Source organism: Kryptolebias marmoratus, linkage group LG23 (assembly GCF_001649575.2).
Source record: "Kryptolebias marmoratus isolate JLee-2015 linkage group LG23, ASM164957v2, whole genome shotgun sequence".
In the NCBI taxonomy this organism is placed as follows: Eukaryota; Metazoa; Chordata; class Actinopteri; order Cyprinodontiformes; family Rivulidae; genus Kryptolebias; species Kryptolebias marmoratus.
Genome location: NC_051452.1, coordinates 7,602,855 through 7,622,523, shown reverse-complemented (window position 1 = coordinate 7,622,523; position 19,669 = coordinate 7,602,855). Strand labels below are relative to the sequence as shown.

At 41.9% G+C, this 19,669-nt stretch overlaps 1 protein-coding gene across 10 annotated transcripts in view; it reads left to right on the top strand.

The window, feature by feature from the left end:
• The window catches only part of tns1a (tensin 1a), an 88,629-nt gene that overhangs the window by 57,689 nt on the left and 11,271 nt on the right, over positions 1-19,669 (top strand). For 9 of the 10 annotated variants that reach the window (XM_017426889.2, XM_037973769.1, XM_017426888.3 and 6 more), the window contains 13 exons: positions 100-222; positions 1,493-1,557; positions 2,053-2,136; positions 3,269-3,381; positions 3,469-3,529; positions 3,647-3,722; positions 3,842-3,971; positions 4,502-4,567; positions 4,783-4,908; positions 14,672-16,336; positions 17,192-17,272; positions 17,527-17,690; positions 18,330-18,411. In XM_017426889.2, coding sequence (XP_017282378.1) covers positions 100-222; positions 1,493-1,557; positions 2,053-2,136; positions 3,269-3,381; positions 3,469-3,529; positions 3,647-3,722; positions 3,842-3,971; positions 4,502-4,567; positions 4,783-4,908; positions 14,672-16,336; positions 17,192-17,272; positions 17,527-17,690; positions 18,330-18,411 — 2,836 coding nt within the window. The remainder of the gene's footprint in view (positions 1-99; positions 223-1,492; positions 1,558-2,052; positions 2,137-3,268; positions 3,382-3,468; positions 3,530-3,646; positions 3,723-3,841; positions 3,972-4,501; positions 4,568-4,782; positions 4,909-14,671; positions 16,337-17,191; positions 17,273-17,526; positions 17,691-18,329; positions 18,412-19,669) is intronic. The other variant, XM_017426891.3, reaches the window with a different exon arrangement.

Below are 19,669 nucleotides of genomic sequence, written 5' to 3'. Positions count from 1 at the left end.
GCTGTGTTTTTGTTTCATGAAACCAGAGAAACGTAACTGTTCGGTGAGCTCATGTTTGAGCGGGCTGCAACCCTAAATATTTATAATAATCCTCATCAGGTTCTTGAGTTCGGCTGGCCGGATCATCACGCTCCGGCGCTGGACAAGATCTGCAGCATGTGCAAGGCTATCGACACGTGGCTCAGCGGGGACCAGCGCAACGTGGTGGTGCTGCACAACAAGGTAAAGAGAAGAAAAAGGCCAAAAAATTAAACAAAAACAAAACAAAAAGACAAAGGCACTGAGCACTGAGGGACTTTATCTGTTTGAGGCCGATGTCGATGATCAGGGGAGTCCATGGCCAACTTTCTGGCTTACGTTTCAGCCCATAAATATAATAATTTAAGATTCAAACACAGTACAAGTCACTAAAAAATGACTTGTGGTCATTCAGCTTTAGTTCCCCAGTGCAGATCTGAAATGCAGGCAGTTATCCATATTTTCTTCCTGAAAGTAACTTTTCTTATCTAATTAACTGAACATAGAAGGGTCAGAAAAAATAAAAATTAGGTGTTTATTACTTTCTCTAATAAAACCAGCGTTGTTGTTTCGAAATTAGCCTGATATTCTGGGAAACTTCCTTTGGTGTCTTTTGTTGTACAGATTAGAGTTAGATATAGTTAGATTACCATTTTGTACCCATGTACTTATCGTGTTGTATCTGTTTATCTGTTCCCTTACCCATAATCCCCAGAGTTTAACCAAATATCCATCCTTATCTGATCATAAAATAAAAGCCCTTTGCTCTAATCTTATATCCTCATCCTTCTTTGTCTTAATTCTACGCATTCTTCAATTGCTTACCTTTATCCAGTAATCTCAGTCTAAATCTTAACCAAACTCTGAACATATGAGTAGTTTGTAGAGCTGTCGTTTAAATCATTTGCTGTCATGCTGAGTATGGAGAGGTTTGGGTCAAAGTGACCAAAGTGGTAAAGAGCAAAGTACATGACATAATGGCGTAGTGCCTTTGAATCTGCTTGGTATGCACAGGTAAGGCCGATGATGATTATTTAAAAGAATAAGGAAACTTGGTCTAATTGATCAGCCAGCCAATCATCTGGTCTACTTCTAGTCTTGTCAGTCCTGTGAAGTTAAAGATATTTAAGGTGAAACCCTGAAACTCTGACTGTCTTTGGTTGAAAAATTGCAAATGCTGCTGAAGGTCCAGTTAAATAAAGGTACAATGACAAAACAAACAGCCTCAACAACTGTTAGACTATTTTTTACTGTTTATATTGCTAATCTCATGATAATTACAGTAAAATATGTCCTTAGCAATCATTTTGAACTGATTTTATTTACAGAAATCATCTTAAGATGTCCACATTGGTGTTACATGACCCCCAGAAGGGTCCTGATCCCCAACGTTGGGAACCACTGGTCTAGATGAAGCAAAAAATAAACAGAATACCTGTTTCTGAGTCTTCTCGCCTCTGCTTCTGTGTTTCAGGGGAATCGTGGCCGAACAGGCGTGGTGGTGGCTGCGTACATGCACTACAGCAGCATATCTGCGAGGTATCAAACACGTCGTCTCGTGCCGACAGATCCAACGTGCCGAGATTCTGTCGTGGTTTTTGTGCGTCGTTCATACAACGCTGCTCAGCAGATTTCTGGCTGTCAGAAATGAAGAAGTGGTATTTAAGCACTTTGATCCTCCAGATCTCCTCCTGACTGGGTCGTGTGAGGACAGGAGCAGAAATCCATCAAAGTGAGGCCTTGAAGTCTGCTGAGAATTAAACACCGATGTGGTGATTTAGCTTAACACTCTATCCCGGCCAGTTTATTTTTCTGGCTCAGTAAGAGAAAAGGTAGTCTGAAAATGTCATCATTCTTTAATGCAACCAGATGTTAGAAGACGGAGGAGAAGCCAGGAGAGAATTAAAGCTGCTTTCGGAAATGATGAAGGCTTGGGGAGAGATTTCTAAAAAGGCATTTATTTCTAATACATGTCAACCCGTTTTTTTCGTGGTTTGATCAGCGATAACATTTAAATTACTGTGTTTCATGCAGTGCGGACCAGGCGTTAGACAGGTTCGCCATGAGGCGTTTCTACGAGGACAAAGCACTTCCTGTGGGTCAGCCATCACAGATAAGGTAAATTATTTACTTATCCGTTTCTGGTCCAGACATGTGCTAATGGATAATATTTACTATAGGTGAAACTCATAAAACCTTATAAAGTTTATTCAAAGATTAGGAATATTTTCTAGAGTTTAGCAAGCCCCAGTGGGGGAAAAAAAGGCTATTTTGGCCAAAATTATTTCAATTAGCTCCTGTTTCTGTCGAGCTATTCAAGCTAAAATAAGCAAAACATTCGCTAAAAGCTAATAAATCAAAATGCTAGCTAAAAGCTAAAAGTAGTGAAAAGCTACCTAATAGTTTCTAAAGCATAGCTAAAAGTAAAAGGCTGGCTAGAAGTAGCAAAAGACTAGCTAAAAGCTAAAAGTAGCCTAAAAACGATGACAACAGATGACAACAGAGCAGGTATGCTGAAGCAGAAATAGAAGAGATGGAGTAGTTCTATAAATATATATATTTATATATAAATATATTGTATGTAAAGTTAAATATTGTGAAAAGTATAAAAGCTGCAAAAACCAAGTCAAAGCACCAACTTCCTGAACGAGCTGAATGTTTTGATGCATAAATTATTAAACTGAGAAAAAAAATACAAAAGAAAGTGCAACAGGACTGATGAGCTAATGGCTAGTTTGAGACCAAAGTGGCTCACGGGGTTTGTGCAAGTGATCAATAATGGATAAAGGATCAATAAAGTATCCATTTATTCATCCAAATACTTTTTATTATTTTATTATTCAGTTTAGAAAGGACAACAAGGGACGAGCTACGTGTTGCTGCTGTTTTTTACGCTTATAAATAACCTCGGAATTCTATAAAAATAACCACTTAATGCAAAATGAATGGAAGTGTAAAGATTTATAAAATAGTGATTACATGAACCAGATTATTCTACATCGACGCAGATATCAAATCTTTGGCGTCTTTGGCTCAATAAGTTGACAAATTGCCATTCTTTTAGGGGACATCTGTTCCTTTTTGTTTTTAAAATGACAAAAAGAGCAAAACTGTTCATCCGAGACAATGTTCCTAATTGAAGCGAGCATTATGGTTCATTTATGGTTCCTCAGGACTGCAGCTCTAAATTTAAAAGGAGTTTTAATGTTTATGTTAGATGTAAAAAGAAGCTGTCTGTTCTTGAGCGCAGATATGTCCGATACTTTAATGGCCTCCTGTCCGGGCACATCAAAATCAACAACAAGCCTCTCTTCCTGCATCACGTCATCATGCACGGCATACCCAACTTTGAATCCAAAGGAGGTTTGTTTTTGTTCTTTTTTATTGTTTTTTTTAAAAAAAAAAAAAACCTGCAAAGCAAACTCACTTTTCCTTTTTGTCTCTTCGCAGGTTGCCGTCCCTTCCTGAAGATCTACCAGGCAATGCAACCAGTCTATACATCAGGAATATAGTATGGAAACTTTTATTCCAGTTCAGTGTGGTTTGTGTTTGAATCTAGGGCAAAAAAAAAACACCACAAAGTCATCTGCACATGCATTTTAAAGGGTTTTATTGTCTTTTATGACAGTAACGTGCAAGGAGACAGCAACACCAGTATCTGCATCACCATCGAACCTGGACTGCTTCTGAAAGGAGATATTTTGGTAAGAGTTTGATAAAAGCTTTTGAAACTTAAATATCTTCCGAATATGGTTGATTATCGAACCACTGCACATTAAAGCCACTGGTATAACAGTTGTTTTGTCCCTTTCCTGTTAATTAGTTGAAGTGTTACCACAAGAAGTACAGGAACTTGACCAGAGACGTGGTGTTCAGGGTGCAGTTCCACACCTGTGCCATCCACGACCTCGGGGTGGTTTTTGGGAAGAACGAGCTCGACGAAACCTTCAAAGGTGATGGTTCTTGTTCTGCACGAGTCAGCAAAACTAAATAAAAAGTAGCAGGAGTTTATTCATGCTGAAGACAAACACAAACAACTCTTTTTGTTAATTTGTAGAATTTATGCTGACTTTTCGAACTTATTTTGCCTTCTTTAACTAAATTAAAAAGTAAACATGAGTCGATTTTAAATATCCAGATCATATTTATGTTGACTTTGGTTTTTGCTCAAGTGGCAGCAGAGGACTGTTTCCCATAATTTCATGGGGAACAGGGTCCTCTGGTGGCAAAAACCGGCTCAGCATTTATTCACAATGCTACTGCGTGATAAAAGATTTAAAAACAAACGGGAGGGGTGTTTTTAAAGCATTCACAAGCAACAAAAAATCCTTAAATTTGATAATTAATTAGTTACTTGAGATAAAAGTGTAAAGCAATGAGAACAGTATATAAACCATGGCATTCTCAAAATGGCTTCAGACGTAAAATATGCTTTTTTTGCACGTTTTTCTCTACAACTAAAACTTGCTGTTTGTTTGTACAGATGAGAGGTTCCCAGAATACGGGAAGGTGGAGTTTGTTTTCTCCTACGGTCCTGAAAAAATCAAAGGTATTCCTAATTTGTCCCTAACGATAGAAAAGTTGTTTTTCTTACAGGCCAAACCGAGCTTTTAAAGTTAGTAGAATGTGACTAGAAGTCCCATGTTCAAATCCAAGGATTTAAATGTTGCTTTTCCCAGTCAAATGAAATAAATCGAACTGTTTGACATGACAGTTAAAGTGCGTGGGACCCACGTTACCCGCCACACCTTCGTGTTTCCTCAGGTCTTGGTCACCTGGAGAACGGTCCGAGCGTTTCCGTGGACTACAACACCCAGGACCCGTTGATCCGCTGGGACTCGTATGACAGCTTCGATCAGCACTGTGAGGACACGGCCGAGGGCGAGCACGGTACGTCTGATAAAGTTTCTCTCGGCTGACTTATTTAACCTCCAAAACGAAGACAAACCCAGCAAACTGTTGGAAAATAGAAATATAGCAGCATTGCTGTCTCAGCATTCAAGACCCAGATGACTGATTGTATGAGACGTGAGAATCAAAAGAAAACATTTGCACAAGTTTGATCCAGGAATGCTCTTTTTTACAAGCTTCAAACAGATGTCAGGCATGCTAACCATCTGCCCCGACCCAATTAATAATAACCGCCTAAAGTGCTTATTTTAATTACTAAACCCAAGTTGTTCGGGTGCTTAAACATCCCCAAACAGTAAGTGTATAGAAGAGAGACGTGTAAACAAACTACAGTGGTCCTGAATCAGATTCCTCAGTCACAGCAGTTAAAAAGTCCGGCTTAAAGAGAAGCCACCGTGTTTCTCCGTCCTCCGCAGCTCCACAACAAGCTGTCACTTCGGCCTTTAAATAGCCGCTGCAGAAAATAGGGGGGGCGTCGGTTGCCGTCTCTCCTGGGGAGGTGTGGGGGTGTAAACTGAAACATCCAACTCCCACAGGTGTCTGAGCCCACCTCCTGTGTTTCTGTGGTGAGAGGCAAGGAATTTAAGCTTTAAATCACCAGTGTTCTATTAAAAAGTTAAATAAAACTGTTTTTTTCCGTTTACATGTTCAGACTGGATAAATAAAAGAAACACATTTGATTTAAAGATTTAAAAAGCTTCTTAAAATGTGTTTTAAGGCATTTTAAAGTATCTAAGATCGACTGTCTGACCGTCTTGAAGAGTCCCTTTGGATTCTCTCGGTGATGATGAGATCCATAATCACTGCTGTAAAATCAGCACAAACGGGAGCTCCGTTGAGTCAGGACTTGGCAGTCTTTCCGGTGCCGCATTCAATTTTACGAGAGGGATATTTTTTTTTTTTTCAACAGCTTCGCAACGGCCCCAATTCATTTCTACACACCGTCCCCCGAGAATGGTTGCAGTAATTGTCGTTTTGCAGGAAGGTCAGTGGGAATCGCCAGGATTGCAACTTTGATCCTAATGGATGGGGTGGCAGTGTTCCCAGCACTCAGCAGGAAAAAAAAAAAAAAAAGACTCTTGGCTGGTTTATTCACTTCTCTAATTGCAATTTTTGCTGTTATGCTTGGACGCAGAACCTGGGTGTTGGGGAAAGGTTGGTGCAGGAACATCGTGTCTCTTTTTACAAGGTTTGGACGGACGCGGGGTCGAGATTGTCGCTGGTTTTGGATGATAAAAAAAAGAGAAATAGCAAAATAAGCGAGCCCTGTTTTAACCATTTTTAAACATGATGTAATAGACAGTAAGAATATGTCAATCAGGTATTAAATACACTGATAGTCCGGTGCTAAATGAAAGCATCTCTGTGAGAGAAGAGCCTATTTTTACATGCCACAGATCAGAGGACATCTATCACTCGTCGGGCATCATTGAAAGAATCCCGACTCGTTTATTTGCCTTGGCGTTCAGTGAACGTTTCATCCCATGGGCGCTATAGTCTGAATGTATTAGGGGCGGCTTGGCTAACTTTTCCTGCTGCCATTTTTAACCGGTGACCTTGGAAATCCAGCTGAGAGGCCCTCAGTAAAAGACCGGAGTCTTAAAAAGGCTCTGCGCGATTAGGAAGCGTGAAATTGCGCCAACTTTCATTCTCATTCACAAGTGCACGGGGAGCAGGAGGAGTGTTCTCGAGTGTTGGATTAAAGTTGTTGTGTTGTAGCGTGTGTGTGTGTGTGTGTTGCGTTTGTTCCACCGACAGCCCTGCGCTCTGGAAGCAGCTGTCGACCCCAGAGGTCAGAGGAGTCAAAAGGCCGCTGTTCGGACCTCCGAGGGGTTTGTGAGCTACTACGAGCGAAAAAAATCAAACAAATGGAGGATGTGGCGCTATGCTGCCTACAGGGTTCACAATGCTTGGGCTAATTTCTGTTCGCTGATTTTAGAAGCCTCTTGCAACTCTTGTGGTTTGCAGATTTATTTCGAAGAACTTTACAGACATTACAAAAAGCTAACTTTGAGTTTTAAAACGATATGTGATTGCTAACATGAATTAGGCCAATATTAGCTGCTGTTAGCCATTTGTAGGCTGGAAAACACCATCAGATTTTTGATTCTTTAGCTAGAATGTGTTAACGGACCATCAAAAGAAAAATCAGGTTTTTGAGTATCACTAGAGCCATTTAAGCTAAAAATCAGCCGAGTCTAATTTGGGCTTTTTGTTAGAATAGTTTCTTACCTCTTTTGTGTTTCCTCTGACTAATTTAAAAACAATACAGATATGACAAATAGGTAGCATTCAGCCTTCTAAAGTCAGAATAAACATACTTAAGATTTGCCATCGCGAGCGAGAATTATGCATGTTGGCTGGGGGAAAAGGAAACAAACAAAAAAATATCAAACTTTGAACAACATGGGTTTGATGTGTTCATGGACCATTAAATAAAATTAAAAAATCTGATGTTTGAGTGTCAGATTAGCCAGTAAACAATCAAACCAGTCAAGCTGATTCCATTCAGCAGCTGAGAAATCGGTGCTTATGTCGTTGTTATTACTTTTGGTCCTTTTGTCAAAGAAATTCAACAGTAATTCATTTAAAACTGGAACGTTTTTAGGTTTTATTTTATATTTTTTTGTGTATAAAACATAAGCAACACCAAATGATTCCTATAAATACTGGGTCATGTTTAAACATGCAACAATTAAACAAATAATCTGCATTGTCTTTATTTTATTTACCTCTCAATCATCAACATACATTAATAACTAGACACAGGAATGTAATATTGAAGCTGAAGCAGCTCCCCATGTAAACAAATGAAAATAAAAAATAAAAAACACACTCCAGGTATTTTTTTTCCAGCTGCCGACTTCTGTTGATTCACTCAGTTCTTACCATGATTTTATATTTTCAAATATTAATTTTTCTAATATTATAATTAGTTATGTGATGCTTTAAAAAGCCCTACATACCAACTGCACAGACTCTGGCGCCCGTAAACCGGATTTCAACGAGAAGACGCAGAAAATTACAACAAAATAACTGTTTTTTTACAATTTTCAAAAGTTGTTTAGGATTTGTCACGACCCTAACACCCTTAACTTTCAGTTATGTCCTAAAACTTTAATTATTTAGAGAAAATGGTGAATTATTTTAAATAAAAAATGAGTTCTGGTAGTTTTGACAGAACTAGGCCTGCTCATGGTCTCCGTTTGTGTTTCAGCGTTGATGTCGGAGTTATTGCCACCTGATGATGCAGCGTTCTTATTTCAGCTTTTTTTTTATTCATCTGTTTTGTGGATGTCAGCGTTCTCCTTTGGACGGGGATGTTTATAAAAGATCCATTTAAAGAAAAAAAAAAGTTCCGGATAAGTAACATCAGGGCGTAAATCTACAATACATGACAATCTACAATAATGAGTCTCTAATCTCTGAGCGATGAGAACAACCACTAAAAGCAGCTTCTTTTTACCAGGAGTGTGTGTGTGTCCGTGTGCCGACGTGTGTGGTGTAATGTACAGTAGATCAGCCGGCCCACTGACAGCACAGGCTGTTCACCGCCCTTCCTCCATATTTGGCTGAGGCTGAGCCCTCAAACATGTCTGGAATAGCTGGACAGAGACAGACAGAGACAGACAGTGAGACAGGCGCAGAGAGGCTGAGAGGCAAAAGGGGCGACAAGATCATTTAAACGTGGACTACGTAAGGATTTTTCTAACAGCAGGTTTATGTTGTAGAGTAAAATACACGGCAGAGAGATTAAAGCATGAGAGAAAATCCAGGACTTTAGAGGAGCAGCTGAAGAACATGACACTGGTGAGTGTGAGGACCCTGAATTACAGCGTTTGCTTTCCAGTTTATAAAAAAAAAACTAAGTGGTAAATGTAGCTTCTTTACAAAAAAAAAAAATCAAATGTTCTCGACTAAATCTGACTTATTTTGGCAGGGCTTATACAATCTGAAAAATCTTCTTTTTAAACTGAATGACAAGAGAGTTACTCTGACAAGAGCCTGTTTGTCTGTTTGTTGCGTTTCTATGTCAACATGGTTGCATTCTGCGTGTTTGGCGCCTATACGGCACAAAATGAGTCATGGAGCAAGCAATTTGTGTGTGGAACATTTTATGAGCGGGCTGCAATTTGGGTACGCCAAAACTATTAGGGACTTTGATTGGGAACTGCGTGAGTGCTGCAGAGACCTCGGACTTGGATGCAGCACATGTAAGAACTTTGCTTTGCAAATGGGCCTGAATTTTATTTTAACAACGTGAAACGCTTGAAGAAAACCGTGGCTTCTTGGGGTTTAAACGACCCGACTGCGCTGAAACCGTGAAGCTGCATACATTAAGTTTGGCCAGCAGAATGTTACAGTTAAGTATTTTTAAACCGGTCTGTGTGTGTGTGTGTTTCATGAGCCCATAATGCTCCTAGTTAGACGTCCTGTTGACAGCACGGTGAGTTGCAGCAGCAGGTTCAAATCCCGGTCCTGGAAACCCTGCTGAGTCCCTCCTTTCTCCCACTGAGACCGACCATCCTCCTCTGTAACAACTTTAATAACAAACCCTCATTTCTTTAAACAAACTAAATCAGTGGCATCAGATTTAATCTGATCTAATAACTGACTAAAAGTTAGAAGAAAATGTCTCGTCTGACACACGAAGAATGCAACTGCTGTCCCGTAAAGAACCTATTTCACCCAGTTTTCAGATGATTTTTGCCCACCACCTTGAAAGTATGTGTGAAAAATTGCTGTAACCCAGACATTTCTATAGATATTGAAATACAATGTGGTGTGGTAGTAGCTGAGAGTCGTCCCCAATACATATTATATATTATGTATCAGGACTAATATTATTATTTATACAGAAAAACAAAGTTTTGTCCAATAGTTGGTATGGATTCTCAGTCATCCGGGGAAGCTTTCTCAGAATTGGAGAATATGAAGTTCCAAGCTTTAAACTGCATGAGATACTCTCACTCTGCAAATTTAATTCACATGCAAATTAATCTCACTCCCCTTCCTCCTGAGGGTTGTTAAGATGTTGAAAATCAGATTTCAGTTTTCTAAAACTGAAAAAGGAGCTTCAAGTCTAATATCAGATCATTTTCACTTTTATTCACACCTTCATGTGTGCCCAAATGGTGTCTCCTGTTGAGTCAGGCAAACAAAGACCCTAATGACCCTCAGGAAGTAGGGGAGGGAGATTAACCAGCATGCGCTGCCTAAACGGAGCATCTCATATAGTTTAAACCATGGACCTCCGCACTCTCCAGTTCTGAACTGCTTTTTGCTTTTCTTCAAACTTTTAAGTTTTGACCAGTTGGGTCTGAAAAAAAAAAGTTTGTTTCTTGAGACTGAAGTGGATTTAACAATAACAAAAGAAAAGTCCACAAAATATAGTAAATCTGATGAAGTGCTGAACCTCTGTGTCCCCCCCAAAAAAAAAAAAAAAGCAGACATGAATCAGACATTGCTGGGGGTCAAAATTACTGCCAGACAGCCAGACGGATAGATTTTTATGACAGCCACTCAGATGTCCGACAGACAGACGGACGGACGGACGGATGGATGGATGTGTGGGTGGGTGACATCATCCTGAAAGCAATCGTAGACGCGGTCACATCACGTCACCCCAGACTGTGACAGCTGGACAGTGGGAGGTAGACCGAGAGGCAGACATGGCAAATATAAAAGCTGTCCTTGTGCCAGTCACCGATACGCCAACCGTGACACCTTTTTCACTGACGAACTGTCACCTTATCCCTTATAGGAGGCTTTCTCTTCCCCACTCAGGCCTCACCACCGCAAAGAATACTTCACTGACAGCCTACCATGAACTGATGAAACAAACAATATTTTATGTTTAAAAATGTTGGAATAAAGTGTTTTAAAAAGGGCAGTTGTAGCTGTTTGCTAATAGTCAGTGTTGACTCAGTTGTTGCCAAAGTTTAATCAAATGTGTGGAGTATATGTCGGCTACTACCACACCAAGTGTTAGCTTAATATCTGTCAAATTGTGTTTGTGAAGGTCAGTTAGCCATCTTGAATCGGGTTGACTCCAAATCCAATCAGTTCCAGATGTGCATTCAGTTATTACTTTCTGCAAGTTTCATTAAAATCATGAGATTTTTTTCTAAAAGTAGAGACAAACAGAAAGATACAGGCAAAAAAAACCTCTGTTGCCCCTTTACCTTTGTTTCATTTAAGCGCTGATAAGTTTATATCAGACGTTGTTGTAATTTGTGCACAATGTGGTTTTGGTGTTGTCTTACCTAAATGTGCAAGATCCTTCCTGAAAATATACCTGGATGGCACCATTCATCGCTTCAAAGTCAGTATATTTAGTCATCCATTTCCCATGTACCATAACTTTAATCATGGCTGTTCTCATTCCTTTGCTGTTCTGTTGACAAACGCACACATTAAACCCTGTCTGTTCATGTTAAATGTCCTTTCCGTGTATAATCCGCATCCACAGCTCGGCCATTTGCTCCAACAATAACGGTGTTTAAAGCTTATGGTCTATTTATAATAAACCATTGACCACAGGTGTTAAAAAGCCTGTTTAATTGCTTTTGGGGCTGCAGTGGAGCCAGAGACTCTCAAGTGAACACTTAAAATGATATAGCAAAGAGGCAGGTGTGTGTGTGAGCAACACCTCAGGCACTTTCACAAGAAAAGGAAAGCACCTGTCACGCCGGGGAATGTCGAGTACACACAGGTGTGGGTTTGTGTGAGTTGGAGAGATAACTAAAGCCAGATTTATTGTTATTTTTTCAACTCGAGCCAGCGCGGATTTTCCTGAATATTTGAGCGAGTGGCGATAAATCTGAAACACAAAGAGCGGCACGTTCCAGTCGGCTGCTGGATTAGGAAGCGAGTTGTTAGCCATTTGTGTGAGCGGAGCCTCTGTGAGTCAACGGATCTAATTTGAGCTCTGCTGCGGCTATTTATGACACCAGAGGAAAGCTATTTGTTCTGTTCAAATACAGAGCCGGCTATGTCATTCATAATTACGGTTATTAGAATTAATACCTGACTGGAGAGCTGATATTCACATCTTTAAGCTGTCTTATTTTAGCGTTTTTTTTTTTTAGATGCCATGCTTGAAATAAAACGCTTCTGTTAAACACGATAGAAAAACGAGGTGGTATTGTGGTTTCCAAAGCAAATCGGCCAAAATGTCGAAGTTTTAAACAAAGCTTGATCTGTTCGCTCTCAGGCTCTGTGTTGGGGATCAGTCGCAGCTACTACCACAGCAAATTTGTTGCTCAGCGTCTGTAAAACTGACTGAGGTATCGTGTTTGCCGAGGATTAGCTGTGACAACCATCTTGAATGAAATTGACTCAATAAGTTATTCATTTTTACATGATCAGTTTCATTAAAACCCATCCAGTGGTCCGTGAGATATTTTGCTAACAGACAGGCATCTACATGATCGCCAGCCTTTCGTGGTGGTGGGCAGCCAGGAGACGAGTTCGTTTCTCGCATTCAAAGGATAAAGAGAGTCACTGCAGCACAGCAGGGATACTTCATCACCAGCTGACCTGAAACCGATCCGAACTTTCTAAATATGTCATCACTTTTGCCCGAATATTCCGACTCCTCTCGTTCTCCTGGACCACGAGCTACAAAGCAAACATTGCACCGCGCTGTAAAAAAGTAGACGCGTGCAGGAAACTGACGGAGAAGCTCGTGTAGCGCTCATACAAACTGCAGGAAATGGTCGGAGGAGCTAAATCTGAGACAGCCTGGCAACACTGTGGCTGCAGCCGTAAGCATAACTTTGATACTTTGTTGGGCCGGGAAACTGCAGGTTGCCATGTTCTTGTTTTTCGATCGTCCTTCAGTGTCCAGATGACAGTTTTTGGACTATTAGGGAACAATTATTATTTGAAGTTAGCCAAACTGTGTGCACCAGACCTACAAAACTTTAAGGACATGTTAACCTTGTTTCTGTTACAGAAAAATCATTTTATTCTGGAAGTAGAATGATAATTAAAGCCATGGCGTTCCTTGAAGAAATGCATGCTGTTGGCTGCATTTTGTGCCAGTTTTAGACTAATCTTAAATTAAGAAGTGACAGAGATATTCGTTTTGGTTAAACTTAAGAAATCTTACGATCTCACGCTACATCTCACATGATCCTTGATGATGTATTAGCGCTTGGACTATGACTGTCAGCTACTACCACACCAAGTTTTATTCGCATGTTTTTAAAATCAACTGATAAATTTGTATCCGGTAATTACTTTCTTCAAGTTTGATTAAAAATATTAGTTCTCCTCCTTTGCCTTTGGCGTTTTTAGCTTGTTTCCCTCACTTTCTCAGCTATGACATGTCAAACATCAATGTGTGGTTTTCTTTATTTGACCAGCAGCTGGAAACGGCGTCACAACAGCAAGGTTGAGTCATTTCTGCCTCTTAGAATTAAAGGATCACTTTTTTCAGAGCAAGAACAAGGAGACACCGTCATCTTAGAGAGGTAAAAAATGAGCCAAAGAAGTAGCTGAAAAAATGTGAAGTTGTCAAATTTAGCAGAAAATGCCAATCGGAGGTCCTGCAAAGTTAAAGAAGAAGAGAAATAAGTCATTAAAGTTTAAGGCCGGCAAACTCATGTTGCAGAAAGTGGCGGGAACTCCCATGACACCCCCCTCCAGGCTGAATTCAGCTGCTGGGAACAGGATGAGAGTGCCAGCTCACCCTTCTCGGCAGCCTCGGTGGTAGAGCCCCACCTCGCTCCAGCAGGGCACGTGTTGGATGACGGGAGGACATGAATCAGAGGGAGCAGGGAGAGTCGGTAAAGAAGCTCAGAGATGGAAAGAACTGTTTATAAGAAGCAGCTGAAGAACTGAAAAGACATGGATTTGTAAGCTGATTAAAAACCAGGAGATATTTCATGAGTTATCTGCTATCAGTGACATAGAATTGACCTCAGTACAGGTAAGAGAGAAGTTTCCGGTGAGTTTGATGTGATGATTATTATTAGCATGAGTGTGGCTTTTAATTAGGGCATAAGGCACTGAACTAATCCCACTATTACAAACAAAATGTAACTCTAAACCTGCATTTATACTCTCATAATGTGTCAACATTTGGAGTGACCACAGGAACAAACTGTGTTTACAGCTTCCTCGCCTGCCCTCTCCTTCTTGTTGCTACTGCGCCCGGGAGTTGTTGTTGACATGGGTTTTGAAATAGCTGCAGTCCGAGCGATCCGCCATCTGTCCCAAGGGGTTGCTCAATTTGGAACATCCCACATACGAGCCAGTCTCGGGCATGTATATGTTGTGTATCACTTTGCAGAAGTATCCTGCTTAAGGAAGCCCAGCATCTTATTTATTCCTGGTACCTCAGAAGTTGTACATGTGTCAGTCCTGCCATCATTTTGGGTCGACTGATGTGATTTAGCGACCAGAAACCACCTCTCTGTTTGAAAGCTTGTACTTTCCCAGTTCCTCTCTGAGCATTCAAACTGGCAGTGACACAACCTGGCCCCTGCGGACCCCTGCTGACGCAACGTGACATGGGCTTTAGAACGACAAATTGGATAATAATAGAATTGGCAGGGTTGGGGGTGGGTGGGCTGCATTCTGGACCTTAGATTTGCAAGAGTTGGGTGCAGCAGAATATGACTGAATGATCCACACAAAAAGGACCTCAAATTTGGAGCTACTAAACTTTGAGGGATTGAAACAGTATTTTGTCGTAGATTAATTTTTATTTGTCTCTTCATGACTCTTTCAGATGTTGCTCACACCCAAGGTCCGCTTGATGGAAGTCTTTATGCCCAAGTCTGTAAGAAAGACTCCTTGGAGGGAGTTGTTACCATCAATGGCCTCCCAGTGCGTGAAAACCCCCTGAAGAATGCTGAGAACTCATTACAGCAGAGCAACCATCCACTTCAAACAACTGAGCAGACCCTTCCTGTGACGGGCCACACCTCCCTTCCAGCCGTTGACCATACTCTCTCCGTGAGCAGTGACTCGGGCAACTCGACTGCATCCATCAAGACTGATCGCACCGATGAGCACAGCCAGTCCTTGCAGATTGCTGCGAGCCACAACAACCCGACAGCTCACCCACCACTCAGCCCGCAGGAGAAAAGAGAGCTCGACCAGCTTCTGAGTGGCCTAGAGGCACCAACTCAGCGGCAGGCCTACTTGTCCACATCCACCAGTCCAGGAGGAGGGGTGAGACACCTGGTCCCAGCGCAGGTGCACGTCAACGGGGGTCACACCAGGCTTCTTGCGGCACCTTCAACAGAGGAACACGAAACCGATATTCTCGACGAAGAGCTTCCTAATAGCCAAGAGGGAAACAGCGTAGACAGCCTGGGTACCCTCTCATCCCTAGAGGGTCAGGCAACACCAGGTAGCCTCTACTACCAATCACAGACACCTGTCAGCACCCAGAACGACGGCCCTTATCTTGAGAGAAACAATCTCGGGGAAAAGCTGAATGAAATGCCTGTGCATGGAGTACGGACACCTACAGCGATGCAAGAGAGGTCTGTAGACTCGCCATCGCCCCAGGGTGGGTACAACAACTACCAAAATGGAGGAGGGATGTACCGCTCACAGTCCTTTGGGAACCAGCCAACCAGTAGCCCTGAGACCAACTCGAAGCTGATGCCCAGGGCCCCCGAGAGGAGCACCAGCAGCCGAGAGGCTGTTCAAAGAGGTCTCAACCACTGGCACCAGCATAGTCTTCCAGATGACCCTTTTGGGCCTCCTCTGCAGTCAACCCACAGCTTGCCCCACTTCCCGACCCCGGCCTCACAGCGAGACATCGAGCAGTCCATCGAGGCACTAAACATGCTAATGATCGATCTAGACCCGATCAACTCACACATGTCTAAGTCCCACAGTGCCCCATCTGGGGAGAACAACCTTAGTTCATCCCAGGTACCATTCTCCCAGACCCTGGCCAGACCGTCCTACCAAGGGGACTCTGCCATCCATGGCTACAACAACTCTGGGTCCGTGAATAGCACCTACCATCAGCCCCAGTGGTCGGCAGGGAGGGTGCCAACAGTGCCAAACCAGAGTCCACTTATGGAATCTCCAGTACACTCCTCTCAGAGGTCCAACACTGGCTACCAACACCAGAGCACCACCCCGACCCACACTCCTGAGCCCTACCTCCACACACGCCAATCCCCCCACCACTACCCCACCGATTCTCCTTCTAACCTCAACCAACAGAAGCCAATGAACTCATATGCAGGAGTTTCACACTCCCCGGACCTGCAGGGTCCATCTCCATATCCAGGCTACAGCACCTCTTCTTCTCCACTTCCTGCTCTCACCCCACAACCTAAGGACACATCTTCTTCACCTTTGCCCAGAGAACAAGATGCAGAGGAGGAGACACTAAACCTGGAAGGGCTAGTTGCACACCGGATTGCCGGTAAGGTGTCCACAAACCTGGTGTGTTTTGAGAGGTTTATGGTGTAGCTCAGGGGTCTCCAATCCTTGTCCTTGAGGGGCCACTACCCTGCATGTTTTCCTTGTTTCTCTGCTCCAACACACCCGATTCCATGGTTAAATTACCTCTTCCTGTTCTGTTAATCACCCATTGACTCAAATCAGGTGTGTTGGAGCAGAGAAACAAGTCAAACATGCAGGATGGTGGCCCTCGAGGACCAGGATTGGAGACCACTGCTGTAGCTGTATAACATCAAAAAATAAATAGAGCTAGAACCCAACAACATGTTTGGCTTATGGGCTTTAAACAGTACAGAGGGAACAAAATGCTGACAGAAGCTAACAGAAGACACTGTAGCAGAACGTGAGCAGTGCAGCTTTCAGCACTTTGTGTTACAGATTTATCATGGGGCGGGAATGACCCGTGCTCATAAAATTAGCTCTGCAGCTCAAATGAAGCAGAGCTGGTTAGAAGAAAAAAATGGAAAGGAGAATAAGAATAGCCAAGTATTCAAAGCTTCCCTGCATTATCTGCATTCAGAATGTACCTTCTTTAGGAAGCTCATCGCTGCCTCCCAGTGGAGCAGAGGTGTAATAAGCATTTTAAAATGCCACAAACACTTGTTTCTATGTATTTTAAACTGGTTTTGAACAACCCCAAACTTTTTTATCATTAACTCATTTACAAATTATTCCCACTTGTTCATTTCTGTTCTGATTTTCCTCTTTTGTTTTGTTTTTTATTTGTTTAATCCATCTTGGTTCCCATCATTGCTTCCTCCTCTGCACCTCTGTCACCCTCCTCTTTTTGCTCCTGCATCCCTCCCCCCTGGAGCAGAGTACAACGCTCGTATTCGGGGCATCAGTGAAAGCATGACACCTCAACAATCTGACCGCCATCGCTCCTATTCCTTCTCTGGTTTGTCCACTTTCCCTCACTTTTATGTTCCTAATTTATTTGAGCTTTCTGTTCCTGCACCAGTTAAGTTTTCTCTGCCTCCCAATCATTTCACTTCAATTTAAGATCTCGTATAGTTGCTTTTCTCCACGACTTTTAATCGGGTCCTCTCTCAGGTCTGTTTGTCTTTCCCCGCTGCTTTTTATCCCCCGCCGTTATGCCCGGCTGTTTTCGTGCTCAGTAGCTCACGGTAAAGACTTTTCGTGGCCTTTCAGGAGTTCGTTCTAGAGGGATGACCCCGGAGGTGACGCAGGAGACGGGCAGACGTCGGACCACAAGTGAGGGCCAGTACCAGAGCAGCCATGACAGCATGTCGGCGACGCATTCGCCAGACTTTGCCAACAATCTGTCCCTCAACCCAGGAGGAAGACCCAGAGAGGTACGGGCAAACGGTGTCTCCATCTTGTGGGATGCAGTGGTTTGACTTTTCTACTTTTTCTTTTTTTCCTAACAGAGACTTTGATCAATTTGGTCGGTACAGGTTGGACCATTTCTATGGATACACCTTAGTAAAATGGGAATGGTTGGTGATATTAACTTCCTGTTTGTGGCACATTAGTATATGGGAGGGGAGAAACTTTTCAAGATGGGTGGTGATCATGGCGGCAGTGTGTGAAGAGTGGGAGAAGAGGGTTGCATCGACAATCCAACACTTTGGACACATTTTATAAGTGGTGAGAAACTTGTAAATAACTCACAAAAGAATAAAGTTGCGTTAAAACCAAGCACACCATTGTTTTTCTTGTGAAATTCCCAATAAGTTTGATGTGTCACATGACCCTCTTCCCATTAAAAAAAAACAAAAGTTGGATCAAAAATGGCCGACTTCAAAATGGCCACCATGGTCACCACCCATCTTGAAAAGTTTCCCCCCTCCCATATACTAATGTGCCACAAACAGGAAGTTCATATCACCAACCTTTACCATTTTATCAAGGTGTATCCATAGAAATGGCCGACCCTGTACATTTGAAATGCTGCATTTTGGGGCTAAATGTAAAATTTCTTTCTTTTCCAGGGTCTTATGCACAGTTACCGGGAGGCGTTTGAGGACAGCGAGGCTTCGCGGCTCGCAAACAGTCCCACCTTTGGAGGAAGTGGTAAGAACCCCCATGACCCCCGGTTTCCTCAGCTTCCTGAAAACTCCTTCAAACGATGTAGGTTTGCACCATCTGCAGGCAAAAGGTGCTCTAAAGACTGTTTTTTATAAGTTCAAAGTAAAGATAAAGGCAGTATCTCAGTTTTGTGTTTCAGATTTAAGCAGATTTGTTGATTCTTTTTATTAATTACTGATTCTAGTTTAACATTAAAACAAATTTTCTATTGTCAAAAGAGTAAAACGATGGAAAAATGCACTTTAAACTGCAAAAAGCAAATAAACAATCCAATATTTAATAACTTATTAGCTATAGGAAATTACAGAAGCAAAGAAAAGACATTCTTAAAAGAAAAATTCTGTGACATTGCCTTAAGGTAACGACTAATTTATGTCAAAATTTTGAAAGAAAGACTCTTTTCTGAAGTTACTGAGTTATTTGTCTCGTTATCTCGAGACAATAAAGCTTGTTTTTTTAAAGTTATCTTGAATTTAAACAAATGTCTCTTTATCTTGAGGTTGATTCATTTTTTTGTCTCTTTATCTCAAGATAATGTTTTTTTGAGACGAGTTATCTTGAGGTAATGACGCCAGCGCCCCGAGAGAAAAAGTCATTTATTTCTTTATCTGTAAATAACTACAATTATTTTCTTAAGAAGATTAGTTATTTGTCTCAAATATTCTAAAATAAGACCAAAGTAGCTTAGTTTCCTAAAGATAAAGGAATAATTACCTCCTTGTTTCAAAGAAAGAAGAAAACCACATTAAACTTACTAATAACAGCTGTTCAATCATTGAACATGAAGCATATTTCTAAAACACAGTTCAGACATTTAAAATCATAAGTTTTTGTTTCAGTGGAGTTTATGATCTCGTATCATTTTGGAGCAAACTTTCTTGGAACAAAAAGAAAAAGAAACAACAGAGACACAGAAACTAGTTGAAATGGTTTCTCAGGTCAACTGCAGCAGCTCAGTAACAAATAAAGTAAAGTTTCTTGTTGCAGTCGTGAGCCTCCCACACGTTTCCTTCACCAGCAGGAGGCGCCGGTGATGCTTTAGAGCAGTTGTTGCCCTGTCCGTTGCTGTTGCCCTGTCCGTTGCTGTTGCCCTCTCCGCTCTCGTTGCCCTCTCCGCTGTCATTGCCCTCTCCGCTGTTGTTGCCCTCTCCGCTGTCATTGCCCTCTCCGCTGTCGTTGCCCTGTCCGTTGCCGTTGCCCTCTCCGCTGTTGTTGCCCTCTCCGTCGTTGTTGCCCTGTCCGT